At 55.3% G+C, this 23,312-nt stretch overlaps 2 protein-coding genes across 4 annotated transcripts in view; both read left to right on the top strand.

Moving 5' to 3' along the window:
- Positions 1 to 15,960, top strand: part of TBC1D10A (TBC1 domain family member 10A) — a 28,764-nt gene extending 12,804 nt beyond the window's left edge. Inside the window, exons 2-9 of the mRNA XM_037816860.1 lie at positions 4,399 to 4,498; positions 8,556 to 8,663; positions 12,176 to 12,282; positions 12,890 to 13,004; positions 13,078 to 13,143; positions 13,839 to 14,028; positions 14,147 to 14,301; positions 15,208 to 15,960. Coding sequence (XP_037672788.1) covers positions 4,399 to 4,498; positions 8,556 to 8,663; positions 12,176 to 12,282; positions 12,890 to 13,004; positions 13,078 to 13,143; positions 13,839 to 14,028; positions 14,147 to 14,301; positions 15,208 to 15,654 — 1,288 coding nt within the window. The 3' untranslated portion in view covers positions 15,655 to 15,960. The remainder of the gene's footprint in view (positions 1 to 4,398; positions 4,499 to 8,555; positions 8,664 to 12,175; positions 12,283 to 12,889; positions 13,005 to 13,077; positions 13,144 to 13,838; positions 14,029 to 14,146; positions 14,302 to 15,207) is intronic.
- A 2,533-nt stretch (positions 15,961 to 18,493) lies between these two features.
- CASTOR1 (cytosolic arginine sensor for mTORC1 subunit 1) lies at positions 18,494 to 22,982 on the top strand. Of its 3 annotated transcripts, none has more exons than XM_037817238.1 (9): positions 18,496 to 18,736; positions 19,364 to 19,434; positions 20,529 to 20,722; positions 20,809 to 20,941; positions 21,193 to 21,316; positions 21,768 to 21,881; positions 22,034 to 22,116; positions 22,201 to 22,295; positions 22,403 to 22,982. In XM_037817238.1, exons 1-9 carry the CDS (start codon positions 18,624 to 18,626, stop codon positions 22,469 to 22,471), a joined length of 996 nt encoding a protein of 331 aa, XP_037673166.1. In that variant the 5' UTR covers positions 18,496 to 18,623; the 3' UTR covers positions 22,472 to 22,982. The 3 variants fall into 3 exon arrangements, with proteins under 3 accessions (XP_037673167.1, XP_037673166.1, XP_037673168.1); XM_037817240.1 differs by having other exon boundaries at positions 18,672 to 18,736; positions 20,466 to 20,722; XM_037817239.1 differs by lacking the exon at positions 21,768 to 21,881 and having other exon boundaries at positions 18,494 to 18,736.
- Positions 22,983 to 23,312: the final 330 nt, after the last annotated feature.

Genomic DNA, 23,312 nt, shown 5'->3' with positions numbered 1-23,312 from the left:
CCATGGTCTCCCAGCTAATACATAGAGGAACTGGAATGGAAGCTGGGTTGGTTGATTTCACAGACCCTACTCTGGTCATTCATGAGGCAAATCAGTCCTGTGGTCTGTGACTTTGAGCTGTCTGTGTGAGGTGTATTTCTCTTTGGACTGCCTAGGGTAGTGAGGCTTAGGAGGAGGGGGTTAGACTGGTTCCTTGGGACCAAGGTGTATCTTCCACTATAGGGGGCATGGGTACGGGCACGGGCACCACAACTGGCTGAGGTATACTTGGGCAGAAAGCATATGTCCTGAAGGACAAGGGAAGAGAGAGCCCCAGCCTTTGTTCTCAGTGGTCTTGAACTAGTCTTGACCCTCTGAGCTCTTGGAAACCTTCAGCCTCTGAGTTTGTGGAGAGGGCTAGGGAACTGGGAGCCTGCAGGGAATGGGGTCAGCAGAGTGTCCCTGATGCCTTGGGCCATGGCCTGGGCGGGGCATAGCATAGCATGGCACAGCCTGGCTAAACCTAGCTCAGCCAGGGAGCCTGGCAGATTCTCAGATCAGGCACTCCATGATTGCCCCCCTTTGTCTCTTCTGTGCCTCTGCCCCCTCAGAAAATGGGATAACTAGCAAATGGCAGATTGCCCAGGTTTACTGTCTCCAACTGAGGTTATGCTTGCAAGCTGTACCCATCCAGGTATTGGCCTCACCAAGCATTTGCTGTGCACGGGCAGGCTGCTCTGGGGCAGTCAGAACACTGGGGCCTTATCTCCAGGAACTTGGGGCCAGAGATAGAGCCACACAGCTGCATCTAGAGAAGGGCCTTATTTCCCTGTAGGCTTCCCAAAGAAGTCAGAGCAGCATGTGAGTCACTGTGGCAGAGGGAAAGCCCAGGTTCTATTGCCCACTTATTAGCTTTGTGACTTTGTCAAAGTCATACAACCTCTCTGAGCAAGTCAATTTTTTTATGGCTCAAATGGAAATAATAATCTATGAGGGATCCACCTCACTGGGCTATTAGGGAGACCAAGTTGCTGCCTTAGGCAGCAGAGTCATGATGTGATGGTGAAAACCAAGCAGGCTCCTGGTAAGCACCTGTGGGGTATATGGGGGGCGGTTACAAAAAAAGTTCAAGATCTGGGCCACGAAAGGAAGGTGCAATGCTGAGCAATATGAACAAGTGGTAATGAAGTGCTCATTTCATATTTCATGTCTTGACCCGTTAATGAGTTAGTGCTGAAATCCATTTTAGGGGGTTGTGAACAGCATTAACAAAAATGCAATAGAATAGAATAATATAAAATTGGACAGAAACAACTCAGAGTGCATTAGTATATGGAAGAGTAAATTGTTTCATAAAATTTATTTCAGTTATATATATATATATATGTGTGAGTATATATATATATATATACACATATATAGATATTTATACATATATATGTATAGGGTCTCAGTATAAAATGTGTTTTCTAATGTGGGTGTCAGTTTAAAAAGTTTGGAAAGTGCTGTTCTAAGTCAGGATGAAGGTCTTCAGGTCAGAGGACAATTAGTGAGATCTGGGCAGGCCTAGAGGACGAGGGCTTGACCTGTAGAGACAAAGGAGTATAGTGCAGAAGTCAAGGCCCTCAGAACTGGCACATTCCTCACGGGCCATTTGGTCCCTTATACTCTAGCAACTGTGGCTCATGTTCTCCCTCCCCTGCCAGGACCTCTACACCATTACACTGTTTGCAGGGACCCCTTCTGACCCTCCCTGCATTTTGCAGCTCCTCTCTGGGCATCTTTTGAAGGTCAGTTCACAAGGTAGGCTGCCCAAGCATAAAGGGAAACTGAGGCTCCAAGAGGGAAAGGGACTTGGCTGTTGTAGAAGGGATTCTTTTATTAGACAGCTGTTGGAGCAGATGCCTTCTGATATCCTGACTGACCAGACTGAAGGCTACATGAACCTTCTGAGTTTTAAAAGATGGATAGCCAGCAACTTTTCAGGAGCACATCACATGCATAGAGAGAAGTCTACCTGCAGTTAGATAGCCCACGGTTAGAGAGCAAGTGATGTGCTGAGTACGGCCAGACCTTCTCACCATTTTTGGGTGGATTAAACGCCCGCTGTCGGAGGAAAAGCCAATTCCAAAGATGATATTTCCTCAAAATTTTTCCTATTAAGGTTTTAAAAACCAAAACAGATCTTTTAATTGGTGATGTTGTTTGTTTGTTTCTGAGAAGGTTTTGCCAAACCAATGATGTAGCCTAAATCAGTGGTATCTTTGAATTCAGGAAATATGGTAGTTTGTTTTGTACTTTATTGAAATGCCGGTTTGAGGTTTGATGTTGGGGCTTTGAAACTGCCAAAACTCTTATCTGGCATCAGTTAAAAGAACACTAAACTTTGTGTTCCTCTGTGTATCTGCAGTTGGGAGAATGGGTATCTCCAAAGCCCTGTAGTAATATCTTACCAACAAAGACAGACCCAAGAGTTGAGGTGTGAGATGAGCTTGTTTTAAATCACATGAGAATTCTCTGGAAACTGGTACGCCCAGGTGAAAGCCTCCCCCTCCATGAGCCTCAGTTTTCTCATCTGTGTGATGGAGAGTTTGGATCAGATGTTACCTACATCCATAACTGCCAGAACTTCCTGTTTACTCGTGTGGACACCCTTATGCATAGATAACTAGAAGGCTCATCCCTGCTTGTTGCATAAGCGAGTGCATTGTAGGTGATGGGAGGCAGCATGGTGTGGGCCTTTGGTTTCCGCTCCTGTGTGTTTGGGGGTTGCCTGGAGACGCCCCTTTCTTAATTACCTAACCTACAGGCTTGGTCCCTGCTTTTCTCCTGTTAGGGAGGGAAGGGAAGGAAATGTCCTTATGACCTGGTTCTGTCTGTGCATTGTAAGAGGGGCAGTGGTTCAAGAAGGGGTGGCAGTGTGTCTAGGGGCCCGTTTGCCCCAGGCCATAGAGCCTTTTCAGCTGTTGAGTTCCAGGTTGTTCTCAGGCCTGTGCTGTTCCCCAGATAAAGCCCATTGAAGGAAGAGACATGCCCTTCTGTGTCTCTCAGGCCCCAGCTCTGCAGGGCCCCTCCCTCTGCTCTTCCAACCAGTAAAAGTCACAGCAGCTCATTTCCTTCCGGCAGAGAGAGAAGTGAGGCGTGGGCCAAGCCGCATCCCCAATGTGTCCTGTGCTGAGAGCCTCCTCAGAGCTACCTTAAGCCTGCTCCCCCTCCCACTGCACTCCGTTCTGGGAGGTCAGGCAGGATTGAGTGTGGACTTTTGGCTAGGAAATGACTTGGATTTAAATCTGGGTTTTTCCACTGATTTGCTGTTTGACTCGAGTGAGCTTCCCTCCCTAGCCCTTGCTTTCTCTCCCTGAGCCTCTGTGTTCTCATCTGTCATTAATGTTTTATGTTGTTAATACTGTCCATTACTTTTTTAATTGAACAAAAATACCTAAGAAACACACACAAAAAAGAGAAATTAAAAACATCCATAATCCACCACTTTGAAATACTTTTTAAGAAGAGAGAGAATGAGTGGGTATGTGAAGAGAGAGGCATGCGTACTTTTTTTTTTTTAAACCAACATTGCTCTGTAAGCTAAATAAGGAAGCTGTCCAACTACAAATGTTAGTCTTCTCCATCTCTTTGCCCCTCATTCGACTCAGTCTAGCCTTCTGGCTAAGCCTGCCCGCCTGGGGTGGGTCTTGATGCTAAGGTTTTCCCCACTGTTAGCGCCCACTAGAATGTCAATTCCATGAGGGCAGGGACCTTGTTCTAGTCAAAGGAGTGCTTCCCTGTGACCAGTCTAGAGACCCCCACCTTGTACACAGTGGCTGCTTGGTAAATAGGTGTTGAACATATCCAAGAGGTGGTGTTAGGGCTTTGAAGTGTGTGTAAGATTTTGATAGGTGGAGACAACTTGGAGAGCATTCCAGCAGAAACTGGCATGAGCAAAGGCTGAGAGGTGGGAAAGGGCCAGGGCGTAATTGGGGAAACTATGAGTAACTGGTTTCGCTAGAGTCAAGAGGTGAGCATGTTCTTTCTATCCTTGTTTGGCAAGTTTTTGTGTCCAATCCTGCTCCCTGCACACAGGCCCTCTGAGGAAGCTCATTTCCTGGGTAGACTCAGGATGGATATGCTTTGCTTTGATGCACACAGGTGAAGGCACTTAGGCCTCTGCCCCTGAGAGGCAAGGTGACCCCTCGTCCATTTGTACATTGTGGGTGGGCACTTGAACCTGGTGTTTCTCTGGCGTGGGCCTTCCTTGAGGGGGCAGCATTCCCTCTCATCTGCTTTAGGGAGTGCATGGGTTAGCAGTTCCCAAGGGAACTGCATGGGGAGGAATGGCGGCCCCAGACTGGTGGCTGGGCCCTCAGCCAGGGCCTTTGCTTCTCTTGGCATCGCTCACTGGCCCTGCCCTCTGCTCCACAGGCTGGAGGAAGTCCCCCTGGAGGTGCTGAGGCAGAGGGAGTCCAAGTGGCTGGACATGCTCAACAACTGGGACAAATGGATGGCCAAGAAGCACAAAAAGGTGAGGGGGCCTGGGCCTTGGGCCTTGAACTAGGAGTTGGCAGCATGGAAAGGAGGAAGCAAAAGGGGGAACCTCATCAGTTTAGGAGAGCAGGGCTTCTCCAACTGCCAGGCTGCCTTAGGTGTCCCCCATCTGCCATCTCTGAAATGAGGAACAGAAGCCAGCTGAAGGGCAGGGCCCAGCCTTGACTCAGGCCCTCACAGATGACTTCAGACTCATGTAGACTTTATCCTGGAGTCAAACTTCAATATCATTTTTAGCCAAAAGCCCTTATAGGTAGCTTTTCTCCAGCCCTTCTGAGAGATGTCCTTAAATGCTGTTTACCACCTTTCAGGGAGGACTTTATAATATTAATAATAGCTAATGTGTGTTGAATATTTGCAGTGTGCCAGGAGCTTGTCTTGGATAATCATTACAACACCCCAATAAGGCTGGTAGTAGTAGTGTCCCCACTTTATAAATAAGGCATAGCTTAAATGACCTGTGGAATTGAGATATGAGCCTAGGCAGTCTTAATCAGAGCCTGTGCTTTTAACCACCAAAAATAAGGTGCCTTCCTCACCCTCTAGGTTAATTTGCTGACTTCTCTCTTGCTTTACTGGCCAAAGCAAAAGGAAAGAAAAGCCACCTCACATTTAATAAGCTCTTATAGAAATGGTCTTTTTAAAGTCAGGCTTTCTTAGGCACTAGCTCTGTCTCCTGTAGGAGCTCCTTTAAGTACAAGTGCCAATGCCCCTTAGCTGCCCTCTGCAGAGTCTAGGCCTCCCTGGCCTAGAGGGGCTCCAGCTGGCCTGAGGAGTCTGTCCAGAGCCTCCGCACTGGGCTGTGTCTCCACAACCTCCCTATCCACAGAGCAAACCCAATTTCCTGCTATTGAAAGCTTACACATTGGTCTGGTCCAGGCTGCAAGGCCTGACAGAAAGAGTGCCGAACCAGAGCAGATGTGTGCTTTGTCCCACTCCACTCCCTTCCTCTCTTGCCCATGGCTGTCTGTGTGACTTTGGACAAATCACTTCACCCTCTCATCCTTAGTTTCCCCCTGTTGGGTGGGAGTGATAATCCTGTCCCATAAGCTGATGACTATAAGTCCTTCATAGACTACAAAGTCCCATGCCCGTGGCAGGAGAGCTCACCCAGGCTTGCTGCTCTAGTTGGGCTTTGGGGGCACTCATTTTTCTTTTTTGCTTATTAGAAAATATTTCTCTCTCTCTCTCTCTCTCTCTCTCTCTCCCTCTGGGCAGCTATTCCTCAACTGCATTCTGTCTAATTCTGGGGTCTGTTTTCCTGCTTCCTCACCCCTCAGTCTCTTACCCTGAGCTCAAGCTGACTCGCCGGCTGTCTGTTGTGGTGACTTATGGCTGGCAGGAACTATGGCTTGGCCTTCTGGCCCCAGCCTCCCTTGCAAACAGGGGTTCCAGAGGGGAACCTTGGGGAGCTCCTTTTAGCAGAGTGGCCAGCAGCCCTTCCTCTTCCCCTTTGCTTCCCTGGTACTGTGGTTAGAGCCTGAGGGCTGCCACTACCCAGCAGAGATCACCACAGGAGTGCTTCTCCCCATCCCACCCAGAGGCTAGTCTAGAGGGCATCTCCTGTCCTTTTCTCTGCTCACGATGGGACCACTCCAGGGCATCTCGTCTGCCACCTCCACTATGGTCACACCAGACCCTGGCCTGGAAGCTCTTCCTGTCTGACTGCAGAGGCCTGGGCTCTCCTTTTGTTCAGGAAGGTCATGGCACAGGAGGGGCAATACCTGTTTCAGGAAGTGACCCAGACCCAACACTTCTTGCAGACTCATCCCCAGTCCCAAGAGAAGGGACAGGCTCTGTTGGGAGTGTGCCTCTTTCTCCCAACCCCGTTTTGTCAAGGTCAGAATTCTGCAGCAGAGAGGCTGGGCTATGGCTGGAATGCTGTCTTCCCCTTTGTAGCCCTTTCCCCATGGTGCTCAGCCCTGGGGTCTGCTCAATCTGTGGCCCCTGCCCTTCAGCAGGCAAGGGTGTGGCCTCATTCAGCTGTCATCAGAGACCCTTCCCAAGGCGTTGCCTCAGAGAATGATAATCCCTTGTGCTTTCTGCTTGGAGCACTTTCTCAAGCGTTATCCTTACAGACTCTCTGTCACCTGACTCTCCATCCTGACTGGGGAGCCTCCTGGAGCCCTGGGCGGCTCCTTACAGTGAGGGCAGGGCCTCTTTGGGAACCTTAATGGGAACCTTAGTGGACTGAAGATGGTTCCTGTACTCCCCAGGGCAGGCCAAGTATGGAGGGGGCTGTGATGACGAGGGTCTGGTTCAGGCAGAACTTGGCCCTGGGATGGGGGATGGTTGAAGGGCCTATGGCTCTGGGCCATAGTGCAACCCTTCCTTTGCCAAAACCTGCCCAGATGAAGCGGCTTCCTTAAGGAGAGACCCTTGTCCTACAGCAGCAGAAAACCTTCCTCTGAGGAAGTTGCCTTCCTCTCCCTTCCTCTCCCCACTTTCCAGGCTTCTGTTACCAGACACTGCTGCTTTTCCCCCACCACCCTGGGCCCGTCTCTTTCCTGGTTCTTGACTCTCCCTGACCCTTGGGAAGTTTTCTCTCGCTTGCACTCATCACCAGGAAAGTCGGCTTCAGTGTCCCGCTCCTTTGAGAGTTTCCAATGGGACTGTTTGAGGGAGTTTCCACTAGGTACAAGCCTGAGCCCTTGGGGTTTCCTTGTCAGGCATTCTCCTGCAATGGAGGGTTGAAATGAAGTCACCATTTCTTGAGCTTATACTGCCAGGTCCCATGCTAGGCACCTTTTTTCCTGCCTTCTGATAAAATCCTCTCAAAAACTCTGCAGAATACCTATTATTTTTCCAATCTTACAGCTGATAAAAAAAGTGATTGGCTCAAGGTCAGTGCAGCAGGATTCACACCACATTCCTGTGCTCTTCCCACTACCCTGTGTCCCCATCGCCTTTCATCCCAGGCCAGGCTGCTTCATGTTGGGGGTGAGGTAGATGTCATTGGCCAATTTCTCTAGAAATCCCCCTCCTGAATTCCATGGGAGTGGTTCCCCTGCCCTTATCCCTGCCCTCCTTGGCCCTTGACCTTGAGGTCAAGCAGGATGGTCAGGGCAGCTGCTTTCAGAGCCCCATTCCAGCACCAAGCCCAGGGGGAGCCCGCTTCCCTGTCTGGTTCAAGAGGCCAGTGAAGGGGAGAGTACACAGGGCTGGGGCCCCCAGCCTGAATGGTGTAGGTAGGATGTAGTGGGATCACTCACTTATGTGACATAAATATTTTTTCCCCACTCTATGCCTCAGTTTCCTAACAAGATAGTTTTTCAGACTGGGTTTTGGCAGTGGAAGGCTTTTTCTGATACACACAGCTAGCACGAATTGAGCACTAGCTTAGGTCATGAGCTTCTCCAAACACCTTCTGCTTCACCTGTCCCAGTCTGAGTCGGGGAAGGCAGGTGCCATTTTAGCAGGAGCTGGTATCAGGACTCCCACCTAGGCCTGCTGCCCCTGCCCTAGCTGGCGAACCTAGGGGCTCAGGATCTGGGAGAGGAGGGGAGGGGATTCCTGACCGAAGCAAAAAGGGTGTCACCTTCCCTCTAAGTTCTGCTGAGATTTGTCCTCTCGAGGCTGGCTGGTGCTACCACATGGCTGCCTAAACACCCCCATGGAACTGCGTGGGCTGTGCCCTGGGTCAGCTGTGACCTCCCTTCCCTGTGGCTGTAGCTGTGCAGCTCACCATGCAGATCACTCCCTGGTAACCTCCACAGACCTCACCCAACTTGTTGGGTTCTGTTTTGATTCAGAAAGTGGATCTTGCGGTAGACCTCAGGAATGCCTGTTTGTCACTGGGCTAGGGAATATGGTGCCAAGGGGACTCCACCATCACCTGGCAGCAACATGTCTAATTGCAGGCACTCCCCCCACCCCCGACCCCAGGATCTGCATTGTAACAACAGTAGGAAAGTCCTCCTTTATCCCCTTTTCTGATCTTGCTGTTGTGCTCCCTGAAGACCCATAAACACTGGCCAACAGGAGTGGGCAGCCTCTGGGTGGTTGCATGGCAAAGCCCTCCTTTTGACTTTCAGATCCGTCTGCGGTGCCAGAAGGGCATCCCACCTTCCCTGCGGGGCCGTGCCTGGCAATACCTCTCAGGAGGCAAAGTGAAGCTACAGCAGAACCCTGGGAAGTTTGATGTGAGTTTCCCTCCCTTCTTCCCTTCTCTTCCCTTCTCTTCCCTTCCCTTCTCTTCCCTTCCCATTCCCATTCCCATTCCTCCCACATCTCTTGTCATCCTCCCCGTGGCAGTGATTCTCAGCAGTGTGAGCGATCAATGGAACCACCAGCCACGTGCCCGGCTGCCCAGCTCCAAAAGGCCATATTGGCCCAATACTGCACCTGTGACTCCTGGGAACCCTCCTCCTCAGAGGCTCCTGCCCTAAGCAGGTCTCAGTAGCATGGACAGATTGTCGCCCACATTCCAGCTCTTTCTCCCGATAAGCACTCAGGTTTGCTTTCTTGGGCTTAGTGGGCCACCTCCCAGCTCCTGGTTTTCAGGAGGGGACTCAGACCACTTACCTGACTGCTTTGGGCCCTGTGCTCTGGGCTTTTGTGGGCTTACCCAACAGGACCACAGGACCCTCAGCACTTCCTGGCTTCCCATCCTCCACTCTTTCTCCTGCCTGACTGAAGGCCAGCCAGACAAGGCTACTGCAGACTGGTTCACTTGGATTCCTTGTGAGTGAGTCTTTAGCCCTGGGGGTGGCAGAGCCAAACCAGTATCCTCAAGGTCAGAACTAGTCAGTGGCCAGTGAGAGCACGTTCTCTGCTGCTCCCTCCCCCATGGCTGACCAGAGCCATTCATTGGGCCTCTTGGTGCCCACCTAGGCTGGGCAGCTCTTCCAACCAACTTCCCTAGCGAACTATGGGATGTAGTTGGCTTCCCTGGGATTGTCCTGGCTTACCAGCCAGACTTGGCCCCAGGCATCAGGGTTTTTTCCAGGCCCTTGGGACTCGTGACAGGCAGACAGACAGAGCTGCCAGCCCCCAGCTATTTATTGACATACTTCATGCTTCAGTGAACAATTCTGTCCTGCCAAACCCATTCTTTGGGAGGGGTATGTGGGGGCAGTGCAGGGCAGCCTGGAGTTTCTGCTGTTGACCTGGAGAGGGGCAGAGCTGTTTGCTGACCGTATTTGGCATGGGGTTGGGGAATGGAGCAGGCAGACTGGTGGGGTGTCTGTCTGGGACAGTTTTGAATCAGGGTGATTGGACTGTTCTACAGAGCACAAATAACAAACCCTAGTTGAACGACCTCTTGACTCCAGAGTCTTCTTCCATCAGTGGCTATATTATCCCCATTTCAGGGGGCTGCCTCCTGAGTGGACAGGGAGGCTCAGGCCCTATACTAGGTCCGTAGCTTCCCCACTTGGTGTTGCCTTGTTCTCCCTCAGGCTACCAGAGCACAGGCATGAGGGCCAAGAGCTTGGGTGGGAGAGCCAGTCCCCAAGCCAGTTTAGCAAACACAAGCTCACCCTCACTGTGAGCAGCAGAGTGCAGCACTGTATGTGTTGCATGTGTAGGGAGTCATGGTAGGGGAGGTAAATTTGCTGCAAAAGGCTTTCTAGTTGGGAGGCACAGTGTGCACTTAAGTTCAGTGGGGGTTCCTGCCTTTGGGAGCACACCTGGAAGGACGTATCTGTGGGTGAGGAACCCAACAGGGATGTAAGCCTAGAGGCACAGATATGTTGAGGGGACTGGGGATGGCAGCATGTCCTTTTTCCCGTGTTACCTACCCAGCCCCCCACTCCCCTCAGGCTCTCCGTTCATCACCAAAGACCTAGGTAGCCAACCTCAAGCCTTAGGAGTCAGGGCAGGTTCTGCAGCCCCTGGTGGCTCCATCTTTTCCTGTACTCACTGTTTCTTCCTTTGTCCTTGGACAAGGCAGGGCCTTCCTGGTCCTTTTCTTACTTGGTTTTCTTCTCTGGTTTTACCTCCTGATGGTGCCAACACTTTTCAGGTGCTCATCAATGCTGCAGGCCCAGACAGGTGTCTGCAGTCACTGGTTTGTCTGCCAGCAGTTCATACCTGCCTTCAATTCCCAGCACCCTTTCTCCCTGTAGCCCTTCACCTGCCCCTCATCATCAATCCATGGACAGTTGAGCACCTACCTTAGGCTGCTGAGGTGCCAGGTGAACATATTCTAGGAATTGACTTTTTGGGTTCTTAGGTTCCCACCTCATGGGCCTTCCTCCCTTTTCGACATAAGTAAATCTGCCTTGTGCTCAGACAGTACCTAGCCCTGGGCCTGATTTGGGGGGGGGGTGCACAGGACTTCCACAGGCCCAATTTGAAGGCATGTGGGGCTCCAGAGCTTGCCCAGTCTCCTCTGCTGTGTGTGCTCAAGGGCCCCCTTCGGAGGTTCCCTGGCCCCTCCCAGCCTCTCCAGCCTGGAACACTCTGTCCAGCTTTTTACCTCATTACTTTCTTTAGTCAAGTACCCTAGTTTTTTTAGATTAATTGCTGGGTCATCCACCTATAAGGGCACAAAAGGGAAAGGGGCTTGTATGAAGTCACTGGTGTGTTTGCTAGAACCTGGCCTTCCTTCTGAGAGCCTACTCTGAAGCTGCCCCACCTGCAGTCAACTTGTACTTAGTCTGCTTCTCTGCTCAGCCCTCTGGGTTGGATTTTTGTTTTTGCTTTTCCTTTTTTTCTTTTCTCTCTCTCTCTCTCTCTTTTTTTTTTTTTTTATTGAGGTATGAATTTATAGAATAAAATGCACAGATCTTAAAGTGTGTAGTTCAGTGAGTTTTGACCACTAACACATATCCATGTAACCAACACTCAAATCAAGTTCGAGAATATTTCCAATGACCCAGAAATGATTTTTCTTTTTGTAATTGCTATTTTGTTTTTATAAATGGTACTCACGATAAAATATTTGTGGAAGTTCAAAGAAAAGAATAATTAAAACCCTAGCACCAAGAGAGGGATCTGAAGTTAGTGTTTGACAGATGTCCCTCCAGATAATACTTTGTGCCAGTCACACACACACACACACACACATACACACATATCTTCCTAAATAAGTGACGATAGCTCAGTACCCCTGCAGTTGCCAGCTGCATGGGGAGGTGGGTGACTGAGGAGATGGGATTGAGGAGTCTGGAGTCAGACCTGGTTTCCAATGCTGGTCCCACAGTTTTCTAACATGAAACCTTGGGCAGGTGAGTTTTCTTTGACCCTCAGTTTCCTTTCTGTGCAAAGGATATAATGATAGGCCCTGTCTTTTAGGGTTGACGATTCAGTGAGGCCCAGAGTCCTCTGGGCTCAGCTCAGCACTTGGCTTAGTGCTAAGATAGCAGGAGTTGGCTCTGGCTTTGAGGCACAGCCTTCCACGTGAAGGGGAGACTGAGCACATTAAGGCATCCCATGGGAAGTGCTGGAAGTCATTTGCAGCTGTAGCTGAGTGGGACATGCTTGCCCATGGGTCTCCCTGGAGTCAGGATCACCCTTCAGTGTTTCCAGGGCCCTCCCTACTTCCCCTTTTCCCATGCCTGGGCTTGCTTGTTCTCAGGAAGGCCAGGTACTGGGATGGAATAAGATGAGCATCACTCCTGGTGAGGGTCTCCTTTAATACCTGGAACAGTGTATCCTGCCAAAGTGGCCCCCAGCCCTTTCCAGCCCTAATATATGCCCTTGCTTCCAGGAGCTAGACTTGTCCCCTGGGGACCCCAAGTGGCTGGATGTGATTGAGCGTGACCTACACCGGCAGTTCCCTTTCCACGAGATGTTTGTGTCCCGGGGGGGCCATGGGTGAGTAGGCTGGGAATTTGTGGGCTGGCAAAGGACTCTGGGCCCAGTCCTTCAGTGGGGTAGAGGAGGTAAAATGAGTTTGGGGTACCTTGCGGGCCCAGAAACTGGGTGTCCAAAGCTCCACTATTATATTCACCTCTTTGGTTTGAGTCTGATGGGTCCTCTCAGTATCCTTTTTCCTCCAGAGCAACATTCATCATTTACTTCCCAGAGTGCTAGAGCTTGCGTGGCCTGGTCCTCTTTGGAAACAGATTTTGGTGGAAAGGAAGAGGGTTAGCGGAGTTGGGTGGGTGGAAGGAATGCAGGAGTGGGGAAGAAGTGTGGAAGGCAAGGGGACCAAGACAGTCATGGGAACAGAGAGGCCAGTGAGAAACCCATACTTCCCTTTGAACCTCAGCCGTCACCTGTCGAATGGGGATGTTCCAACTCTGGTCAAGTGAGAGTCGATATGCTGCTGTGGGAGACCAACCCCTTGGTGACCTAAGCAGGTCACCTCCCCTCTCCAGGGAGTGCAGATTCTGAGACAGGCCTGTTCAAGTGGAGCACAACTGAGGGCAGTGAGTGCAGAGTCAAACCTATCACCCCTCCCCGCTCGGTCTCTCCACAGCCAGCAGGACCTGTTCCGTGTGCTGAAGGCCTACACACTGTACCGACCCGAGGAGGGCTACTGCCAGGCCCAAGCACCCATTGCCGCCGTGCTGCTCATGCACATGCCTGCTGAGGTACACCAGGCCCCTGGGCGGGCAGGCAGGGAGCATGTGACAGCAAGGCCTCACCTGTCTCTCTCGCCCACAGCAAGCTTTCTGGTGCCTTGTGCAGATCTGTGAGAAGTACCTGCCTGGCTACTACAGCGAGAAACTGGTGAGTGCCTGGCCCAGAACTTGCACCAGGCTGGATGCTCTCTGGCCCCCTCCAAAGGCCCTTCTCTCCACAGCCACTCCTGCCCCAGGTGAAAATCTTCCCAGCCTTCTGTCACTTTCAGGCTGAAGTCCCAAGGCCTTCCAGGGTCGGGGCTCCCAGGCTCCAGCTTCGTCGGCTCCACACTGTCCTCCATCTCTGCCTCCGGCCACTCTGGCCACACAGGCAAGATTGCAGTTCCTCCTGCACACCAACTTCCTTCCTGCCTCAAGGCCTTGGCATGGGCTGTTTCCTCTGCCTGGAACCTCCTTTTTCCCTTCCTCCATCTCCTTACCCTGATTACTCCACCTTTCCCTCTGCTTCAGTCCTCAGGGAGCTTCCCTTGACCTCTGGCAGGGACCCTCCAGCACATGCTTGCCCAGCAGCGTTCCTGACCCTGCCTTGTTCTGGGCACTTAGCCCCATTCTCCCCCCACCCTTAGTCTCTTTGCTCATGTGATTCATGTGTGCCTTTCCCATTTCCATGGGGTGGCAGGGGGCACGGGTGCAGTTGAGTCTGGTTTGCACATCCTAGCATCCCCAGCATCCAGCAGGAGGCGGGTACCCTGCCAGCAGGTAGTAAAGGCCAGAGGCATAAGTAGTCCCTGCCCTGGCTGCCGTGGGCCCACAGTCATGGCCCCGTGGCCTCTGTCCCCCCAGGAGGCGATCCAGCTGGACGGAGAGATCCTCTTCTCACTACTGCAGAAAGTGTCACCCGTGGCCCACAAGCACCTCAGCCGGCAGAAGATTGACCCGCTGCTCTACATGACGGAGTGGTTCATGTGTGCCTTCGCCCGCACCCTGCCCTGGAGCTCCGTGCTGCGTGTCTGGGACATGTTCTTCTGTGAAGGTACCAGGCTGGGCTAGGGGGAAGCACCCCTGCCTCCAGCCCAACCCACAGTGCGGGGCCTCGGTTTCCAAAGAACCCTCAGAAGGCCTGTGTGCTCATCCACCCGCCCACTCTGCAGGAGTCAAGATCATCTTCCGGGTGGGGCTTGTGCTGCTGAAGCATGCGCTGGGCTCTCCCGAGAAACTCAAATCCTGCCAGGGCCAGTACGAGACGATCGAGCGGCTGCGGAGCCTCAGCCCCAAGATCATGCAGGAGGCCTTCCTGGTCCAGGAGGTGCGGCCCACTCCTTCCCCTCACCACCAGGAGGGAGGAGGCTGATTTGGAGAGACTGGCAACCCTGTGCCCCTGAGGGCAGGTCACCCATGCCAGGCGTGTACTCAGCAGCCCCAGGACAGCAGATAGACCTTGTTGCTCTCCTCATCCTGTCTGAACAAGGAGAGGGGCACAGAGAGGCCTAGGTTTGTCGGGCCTTCCTCACCAGGGAAGTGGTTGGCTTGTTAGCCTTAACCACTTGGGAATGTAGAAGAGGAAGCTGTGGCCGGTAATCTTTCCTCTTCTTCCCTGGTACCACATTCATGGCATTGGGCTGTTTTTTTTTTTTTCTTTGTGGGATTTTGTCCCTCAGGGGCTGCAGTGAGGTAGGCAGCTGCTGTGTGGCCGGCTTCTCTGTGTGAGGCCATGGCCAGGCTGGGCAGGGCTGACCTCATGTGTGGGGCAGAGACAGAAAAGCAGCCTTGCACTTTTGTACTTGCTTCTCCCAACAGCTAGATCAGGGGAGGACCACAAAGTGACTCCCCCAGAGTCACCCAGCCAGAGGTGGTAGAGCTGGAATTTGATACTAGGTAGCCAGGCTGATCTGGGCAGTGAAGCAGCAAGTTGGCAGACAGCAGGTATGTCCTGGCCGAGCCCTTACCCTGCCGACCCCCATGGAGTCAGACAAGTGAAATCACGAGTTGGGTGGCTTTCTCCTCTGAGGCAGTGGTTCTCAAGTGTCGGCTCACCTGGCACTCACCTCAGGGACTTGTGACAGCTGCAGGGACCAGACCCCATCCTCCCTGGGTCAGCCTTCATGGCCAGGGCTGGTAATACTGATAGAGATCCCAGGCTCAGGCAGAGAGGCAGAGAGGCAGAGGGGAAGATTCTATCCCTGATGACCGTGTGCCCATTGCTGCCCCACAGGTGGTGGAGTTGCCCGTGACTGAGCGCCAGATTGAGCGAGAGCACCTCATCCAGCTGCGGCGCTGGCAGGAGACACGTGGTGAGCTGCAGGGCCGCTCTCTGCCCAGGCTGCATGGTGCCAAGGCCATCCTGGAGGCGGAGCCGGGTCCCCGGCCAGCCCTGCAGCCCTCACCATCCATTCGCCTGCCCTTGGATGCCCCCCTCCCTGGCTCCAAAACCAAGCCCAAGCCTCTCAAGCAGGTCCAGAAGGAGCAGCGGAAGCAGGCGAAGGCAAGTGGGCAGCTGGACAAGCCCCCGGCCCCAAATGAAGCTGAGGTGGCAGCCGCTGCAGGAGACGCATGCCCCCCACAGGACATGCCCCCAAAGGACCTGGTCCCACAGGACTTGGCCCACCACCACTCCCAGGAGAGCCTGACGTCCCAGGGGAGTGAGGACACCTACTTGTAACCCTACAGTCCGCCCTCTGGGGTGGGATCTCCTCACACCTACACGGTTATGGACTGACATTCCAGGGACTGCCCACCCTTGGAGGTCTAAGCGCCTGGCCGCTGGGCCTCATGGAGTCTGGCTGGCCCAGTAGATTCTGCCTAAGCCTCCTTATTTATTTTCTCCAGAGTAGCGCTCGGGCTGGTCCAACCAGGGTAGACACAAGTGAGGGCTAAATGGTGGGCCTTACTCAGCCCTGTCCTCCTGGGGGATGCTGGGGCCCTAGCTTGAGGGGAGAGGGTGGGCTGAAGGGTGGGGTGCTCTTTGTGTAAAATAGGAACATGAACATGTTTTTGTACAGAAATAAACAGGCTTGTGTATAGTGCTGGTGTGCAGCTAGAGACTAGGAGGGGTACCCACCTGGTGCCCAGCATCTCCGCTTCAAAATGTACAGATTCCCCTTCCAGCCTGCACCAGGGCCTCTCTGACAGGCACCTTTGCCACAGGGGGTGCCAAGGCCAGGACCAGCCCCTGTTCCTGGGCCCCATTTCCCCTATCCCATCCCCTTGGCCCATGCCATAAGCTGCCATGGATGAGGGGCACGAGGGCTGGAGCCCAGGCTGGGGCAGAGCAGGGCGAGTTCCCCAGCTGTGGTCCCTTCCCATCACTGAGAGGGAGGGGGCGCCTTAAAGAGGCAGCTTCAGGGTCCTTCTCCTCTGAGGCCTGGTCTGGACATCACTTCAGGCCCCAGTGAGGTTCTGAGAACTCACTTTGGGCCAGGCAGTGGCGCCAGGACTGGAGTCCATGTATGTCCTCACATGCTCGGGCCAGGCCTCCACTGAGGCAGGGGACTGGGGGGAGAAGTCTGGGTCCTCCAGTTGACTGATCACCCACCATGTGCCAGGCTGGGCAGGTCGGGCCATGGATCTGAATGGTTTCTCTTCACTGCAGCCTTCCTGGGTAAGTTAGTATATTCTCATTTTACAAATTAGGAAGCAGGATCTAAGTGGGAAAGGAACCTCCTGAGGAGGGAAGCAGGGCCAGATTTGCACCCAGAGCCCCTCCACTGCCTCTCCTGACCAGGGTCCCAGGGTGAACTGCCTCTGCAGTTGACCCAGGCAGCCTCTGCAGTCACAACCTGACGACTGGCGAGGGTGAGGGCGAGGACAGTGTCCCTGGGAGAGGTCCCCCTTCTGCTGAGGAAGCAGCTTTTCCAGTCAAACAATAGCAGCTGTTCTTGGCTGTTAACCAGGCTGGGCCTGGCCGTGGTGGGGAGGGAGCAGGAGAAGGAGGGGTAGAGCCTCCCTGGGAGTTTTCAGGCATCACAGGTCCTCCAGCATGGAACATCTTGTCCTGGCACAGCTGGAGATACTGAGGCCTAGGGAGGTCAAGGGTCGCACAGGTCTATCAGAGCAGGCCACCCACTTTCTGCCTCCTACCCCTCACCCCTATGGTTTCCCACCCCATCTGCACCTGCCATTGATGTGATGGGGTGCTTCCCAGCCTTTGAAAAATGCCCCACCTCCCCCCTGTCCTCTAGGGGACAGGCCAGGATGTGGTGGCTGCACAGTGTTCCACAGGAACTGGCTGTGCTAGAGAGTCCCAGGAGAGAGAGCTTAGCTCTGCTTCCATCTGCCTATAATGGAGGCTCCAGATAAGGCAGGATACCTGCTCAGGTCCGCGGAGCCTGACAGGTCAGAGGCCTCGTTAGGACTAATTCTCAGACTGCTCAGATCTGAGGCCTGAGGATGCTCAGCCCTGTCTCATGCTGATGCCTGCTCAGCCTTGGGGTCTTCTTAGATCTAAGGAGGTATGAGAACTCAGTCCTAAGGTTGAAATGAGTCCAAGGTGGCCCTAATGAGTGTCAGATCTGTGGTATCTGAGGGTCCTCCCTGGACCTAATGACAGTTGAGATGTGCTCAGGCCAGCTGAGTTCTGCTAAATGAGCTTTGGGAAGCCTCAGCAGAGCTCAGGTCTCAGGCCTGAGCTCCCAGTGGATCTGACCCCTGAAGTCTGAGCCTTGGCATTGCTGGCCTAACACTTCTGGACTTGGTTAGTGTTGAGGGTCCTCAAGCCTTAAGCCTGAGTCACCTTCTGTCCCCTACCCCATAGCATGTTGCTCAGAGCCCTCTCCTCTGTGACCTTGCAGGGGAACATTCTGCTCTGAAAGCTGGGTGAGAAGAACAGGTGTGGGGGTGTCCCAGTCCAGTCCAGGTTTCTCCTTGTCAGCGCATTCACCAGCCTCACTAAATAGGGAGGGGTATATATCAATAATGATCCTAGGCAATCCTTGCTGGTGCAACGAAGGTCTCTGTCACCCCCACCCCGGCCAACTCTGGCGAGCCTACACCCTGCCGACCGACGAGAGGAAAGAGGGAAAAAGGCGACGCGGACATTTTTTGAGGGAGTCACGGGACAGCCCCGACTGCACAGTGGACTCCCGTCCCTCCACGTCCCAGGTGGTCGCGGGCAGCGCTCTGGTCCCAGACGAACCCTAGTATGCCTCAATGACTTCAACCATAAAACCCAGTTTCAAACTCCAAGGGCAGGAACGACTTCCCCTAAGGCGCTGCCGGCGTCCAGCGGAAAGGGCGGAGCCCGGGGAGGGGGCGCGGCAGGGGCGGAGCCTGGGGGACGCCGAGGGGTGGGGTGAACCGGTGATCCCCGAGCCAAGGCTAAAGGGGCGGAGCCAGCCGGGGCGGAGCCAGCCGGGGCGGGGCCCGGCGGGCCAGAAAAAGCCGGGGGCGATCCCGGCGTGTGAGGGGGTGTGGCCACTCCGGATAGGTCGCCCGTCCGGCGGGGCGTGGCCGTTAGGGAGCGGGGCGGGGCGGGGCGGGGCGGGGCGGGGCGGGGCGAGTCAGACGCGCAGCAGGCGGCGTGGACGCTGCAGGGCAGCGGCTCCTTTAAGCCCCCCGGCGCCACCCCCGCCGTCCCGCCCCCAGTGCGGCCAGAGTCTGGCCGGCGGCTGGGTCGGATCGGCGCGGGTCGTGATGGAGCTGCACATCCTAGAGCACCGGGTGCGGGTGCTGAGCCTTGCCCGTCCCGGTCTCTGGCTCTACACCCACCCGCTCATCAAGCTGCTGTTCCTGCCCCGCCGCAGCCGGTGCGCGCCTGGGTTCCGGGGCTCAGATCGGGACGGAGGGGGCTTTGCTGTCGCTCCGGGCGAGGGTCGGGGGCATTAGGATCGCCGCGGGGCGGGCGGGAGCAGGAGGGGAGGGCCCTTCCCTCCGGCCGCCATCCGCCCTGGGCCTACCCTCCCCGGACCGCCGCCTATCCGGCCCCACGAGGCCCCCTCCCAGGGCCAGTCAAGGCGCAAACAGCCTGTGGTGGGCAATGCTTTACTCCGGTGGTGTCAAAAGGGAGATCCCTTCTTGGCGACTGCGGGGAGCTTCTTCCGAGCACCTCATATGGGGTCAAAGCGCCGTCCTTTGGGGTCCAAGGTCCGACATTCCCGGGGCTGTCGTCATGGTCAGCCCCCCCTTCCTCTTGGAATGAGGGTGAGGGGAGTGAGTGAAGAGACCAGGAAAGGAGTCCTGAGGAGTTCGGGAGGCGTAAAACAGAGTACGATCTCAGAGATGGCACCCACACCCTATTGCACTGGGAAGGAAACTGAGGCCGGAGGGGTAGCGCCCCGCGGGGGTCTGTTCTGAGCAGATAGAGCGAAGTCCACTGGGAGCTCTCCACTCCAGGCTGAAGGCGCTCCCTCCTCCCCCTATTACCCTCCAACCAGGTGCAAGTTCTTCAGCCTGACCGAGACCCCCGAGGATTACACGCTTATGGTGGACGAAGAGGGCTTCAAAGGTGGGGGCTTGGCTGAGAGGGGGAGCACGGGAAGGGTCATCCCTTCTTTACAGGGTTCTCACAGGAGTTGGCATCTTAAGGCAGATGGATCTGGATTTGAATTAGGCCTTACTGCTCACCAGCTGTGGGCCCTGAGCAAGTCACTTCCCCTCTCTGAGCCTGTTTCCTCTGGATGGTTCTGGGTTTTCTAAACTGGGCTGTGTGTGAGGGGCATTTAGCAGCCTCAGACCACAGGTGGCAGTGAGGCCTCAGTTACAGTTCTGGGCAAGAGTCTGGGGTTCCTGCAGCTGTTAAAACTCCCCTGTGGACTTTTCTCCCTGGTGCAGGCCCTCCCTTCCCCCACTGGTCTGGGAACTCCAGGAGTGGGGAAGGAATGCAGGATCAGGCAGCCACCCCAGGGCGGGTCCTGGGGGCCTCTTGGCTGTGCTTGGGCGACTAGCAGTCACCCCAGCCCGGCCCCTGCTCTGGACTGGACGCCAGCCTGGTTAGTCCCTCCCAGCACCCTGGGGCTGATGTCTGGCTCCCACTCTTGCTAGCCTGGCCCGTCCTCACAGGCCTGGAGTCTCCTGGAGCCAGCCAACTGGAACTTGGCCCTCCCCCCACTGCTGGGCTTCAGGCCTTAGTTTCCCTGTCCTTAATGCCGGGAAGCCAGGATCTGCGGAGGGGCAAGTCTTTCCCAGGCTAGCTTGATCTGCTGGCGACCCCTGGTGGTACAGGTAGTGTAAAGCCTCTGTTAACCCACAGAACACCCTCATGGCGTAGGTGCTGTTATCCCATTTCACAGATGAGGAAACTAAGGTACAGACAGGTTAAATATCTAGTCCCAGGTCTCACCGCAAGTAAATGGTGAAGCTTGATTTGATCCCCAGTCTGTCTGAATCTGGAGCTCTGATTTTAACTGGGAAGTTCTGATTCCCAGTGGGCCAGCACCTGAAATAGTTCTCCATCATAGCATATATATGGCTCTCAAATGTAGAACATGGGGGTGGGGAGGGCAGCCCCAGTCTCCAGACCTGTCCTTACCTTGGCAGGGCTCTCCAAGGCACAGACAGGGAAACTGAGGCCCTGACTGGGCATGTGCCCCCTGCCCGCAGAGCTGCCCCCATCTGAATTCCTACAAGTAGCTGAAGCCACATGGCTGGTACTGAACGTCTCATCTCACAGCAACACAGCCACAGCGGTGCAGGCCGCTGGGGTCACCAAGATCGCCCGCTCGGTCATCACACCGCTGGCTGAACACCACGTTTCTGTGCTAATGCTGTCCACTTATCAGACGGACTTCATCCTGGTGAGTTTCCCACAGGTGCCGGCGCAGGGCAGGATGGGCACGGGTGCTTGGGGATCCCCATGATGTGTCACCTCTTTGCGACCCAGGTGCGGGAGCAGGACCTGTCCGTGGTGATCCACACGCTGGCCCAGGAGTTTGACATTTACCGCGAGGTGGGCGGGGAACCTGTGCCGGTAGCCAGGGATGATTCCAGCAACGGCTTTCCCCGTGCCCAGCATGGTGAGGGCATGAGAATCACCCCCTGACACCCAAACCCTGCCAGGGCCCCTTCCCTTGTGCAGGTGGATCTGTGGGCATGGGGAGACCAGCAGGCGCTGTCTGCTTCACCAGATGGGGAGACTGAGGCCTGGGGAAACCAGGCCTGTGTGCCTGGAGAGCACGACTCCAAGCCAGGCCCGGCTGCTCCCTGATCGGCCACCAGGGGGCGCCCCAACCCACAGACGCCTGTTGACGGCTGCCGGGTCCCTCAGGGCCCAGCCCCACGGTGCATCCCATCCAGAGCCCACAGAACCGCTTCTGTGTCCTCACGCTGGACCCTGAGACGCTGCCAGCCATCGCCACCACACTCATCGATGTCCTCTTCTACTCGCACAGGTGGGCCTCCGGCTGCCTCCCCTCCCCCACCCCCACCATCCTCAAATCACTGTTACTGCACTCTGTCCCACCCCTTTCTGCCCACCCCTTAGGTGCCGCCACTCTGGGTCCTGTTCTGGTTAGTGGGGTTCCAGCAGCCCATGACACCCACGTGCCCTCAGTGATGTTTAGGGGAGATCCCTGATCCTGCAGCTGGAGGTCTTTCCAGCAGTGACAGCAAAGCCATCCCAGCCCGAGCCCTGGTCAGACCCCCCTGCCCCCGGGGTCCTTTATCTTTGGCATAGGCAGAGCTCATTATCAAGGCAATCATACTGGAGAACAGAGTAGCCCAGCTACAGGGGGCTCTGCTCAGGCCCCCCGGTGCCAGCCCCTTCCCAGGGTTCAGGTTTGGGAAGAGACGGGAGTGGCCTGGGCAACCAACAGAGCCCCTGAGCCTTCTGTCCCTCCCCAGTGCCCCCAAGGAGGCAGCCTCTGGCGGCCCTGAACCCAGCTCCATCCCCTTTTTTGCCTTCTCCCTCATTGAGGGTTATATCTCCATCGTCATGGACGCTGAGACGCAGAAACAGTACGTGACCCCCAACTCTGGGCAGGCCACAGACCCAGGGAGGGAGGGGCCGGGGCGTTGCATTCTGAGGTCACCAGGCTGTCCTGCCCCAGGGGCTCAGAGTGGGCGGGGGGCAATGGGGGGTGCCCCGCTCATTGCCTGCCTGCCTCCAGGTTCCCCAGTGACCTGCTGCTGACCAGCTCCTCCGGGGAGCTTTGGAGGATGGTTCGCATCGGTGGACAGCCCCTGGGCTTTGGTGAGGGCAGCTCCAGATGTGTTGGGAGGAGCCTGTGGGGGGGGGGGGCGAGGTGACTCAGGTACGCCCCTCTGCACCCCTCAGATGAATGCGGGATCGTTGCCCAGATTGCAGGTCCCCTGGCTGCGGCTGACATTTCTGCCTATTACATCAGCACCTTCAATTTTGACCACGCCCTGGTGAGCACCAGGGATTCGGGGGCGGGGCCCGGGAGTGGGGAGACACAGGGAGCCATCAGCTGAGCCGCTAGGGTCAGCCCTGACTCCTCCCTCCCACCTGCCTGCAGGTACCTGAGGATGGTATCAGCAACGTCATCGAGGTCCTCCAGCGGAGGCAGGAGGGCCTGGGCTCCTGAGCCCCTGGGGGAACAGGGCAGCCCCTGCCCTCCTCCCTCGCCCCCAGGCTTCCGGGGGTTCTCTAAGCTATTTCCTTAAGCCCTGGGATGAGCCCCCGTTCCTGCACCAGGGGGAAGCCCCTCGTGCCCCTCTCTGTATGCAAGCTGCGGATAGGCACTGGCTCTCACATGGACACGTGTGTGTGCACCCACACATGAAGTGGGCAGGCGCTGCCATGAACCTGCCCACACCGGGGAACATGGTGCTCAGGGCTCCCACCTGGAAGCCCCCAACCCATCAACATTCCCCACGTGGCCTCGGCGTCTGCACAGTCCCTGCCTGAGGTCTGCGCCGCCCCTTTGTGCAGGGCCCCCCCGGTCTCCGTTCTGCCTCTGGCTGGGTGGCCTTCCCTCTCATCAGGCAAGTCCTTCTGACAGTGCCGCCCCCTCCAGGGGCTTCTAAGAAAAGTATTTTTAAAGCTCCCTCTCTCTCCTTTTTTATTGACTTGTTAATAAAGGACTTTGTAAATGACCGGGCTGGTTATGGTCCTTGGGGGGACCTCATTGTCCGAGGCCCCAGGCCAGGAAGCAGTGCAGCACCACTGCCATTTTCCAGGGGAGGAAACAAAGCCTCAAGAGGTGAATTGACCCAGCCAGGGTCACATGACAAGTGGAAGAATCCTGTACAGCGCCGCCTGGCTCCAAAGCCTGGGCTCTTCATTCATTCCTTGCTGCTTCCGGAATAACCCAGAAGGTTCTGAACATGGGCAAGGACTCCCTGACTCTCCTGCGTGGGGGGGTCCCCAGCCTCCACTGCCACCTTGAGTGTGGCTGGCCTGTGGTGAAGCCCCCTCGAGGAGGA

Source organism: Choloepus didactylus, chromosome 23, assembly GCF_015220235.1.
Source record: "Choloepus didactylus isolate mChoDid1 chromosome 23, mChoDid1.pri, whole genome shotgun sequence".
In the NCBI taxonomy this organism is placed as follows: Eukaryota; Metazoa; Chordata; class Mammalia; order Pilosa; family Megalonychidae; genus Choloepus; species Choloepus didactylus.
This window is presented reverse-complemented; position numbering and strand designations above follow the sequence as displayed.

Coding starts and splice junctions, on each gene's coding strand:
- CASTOR1 (XM_037817238.1), top strand. CDS start 18,624: ATGGAGCTGCACATCCTAGAGCACCGGGTGCGGGTGCTGAGCCTTGCC. Junction 19,435..20,528: donor GGACGAAGAGGGCTTCAAAG/GTGGGGGCTTGG, acceptor CCCTGCCCGCAG/AGCTGCCCCCATCTGAATTC. Junction 22,117..22,200: donor TGGACAGCCCCTGGGCTTTG/GTGAGGGCAGCT, acceptor TGCACCCCTCAG/ATGAATGCGGGATCGTTGCC.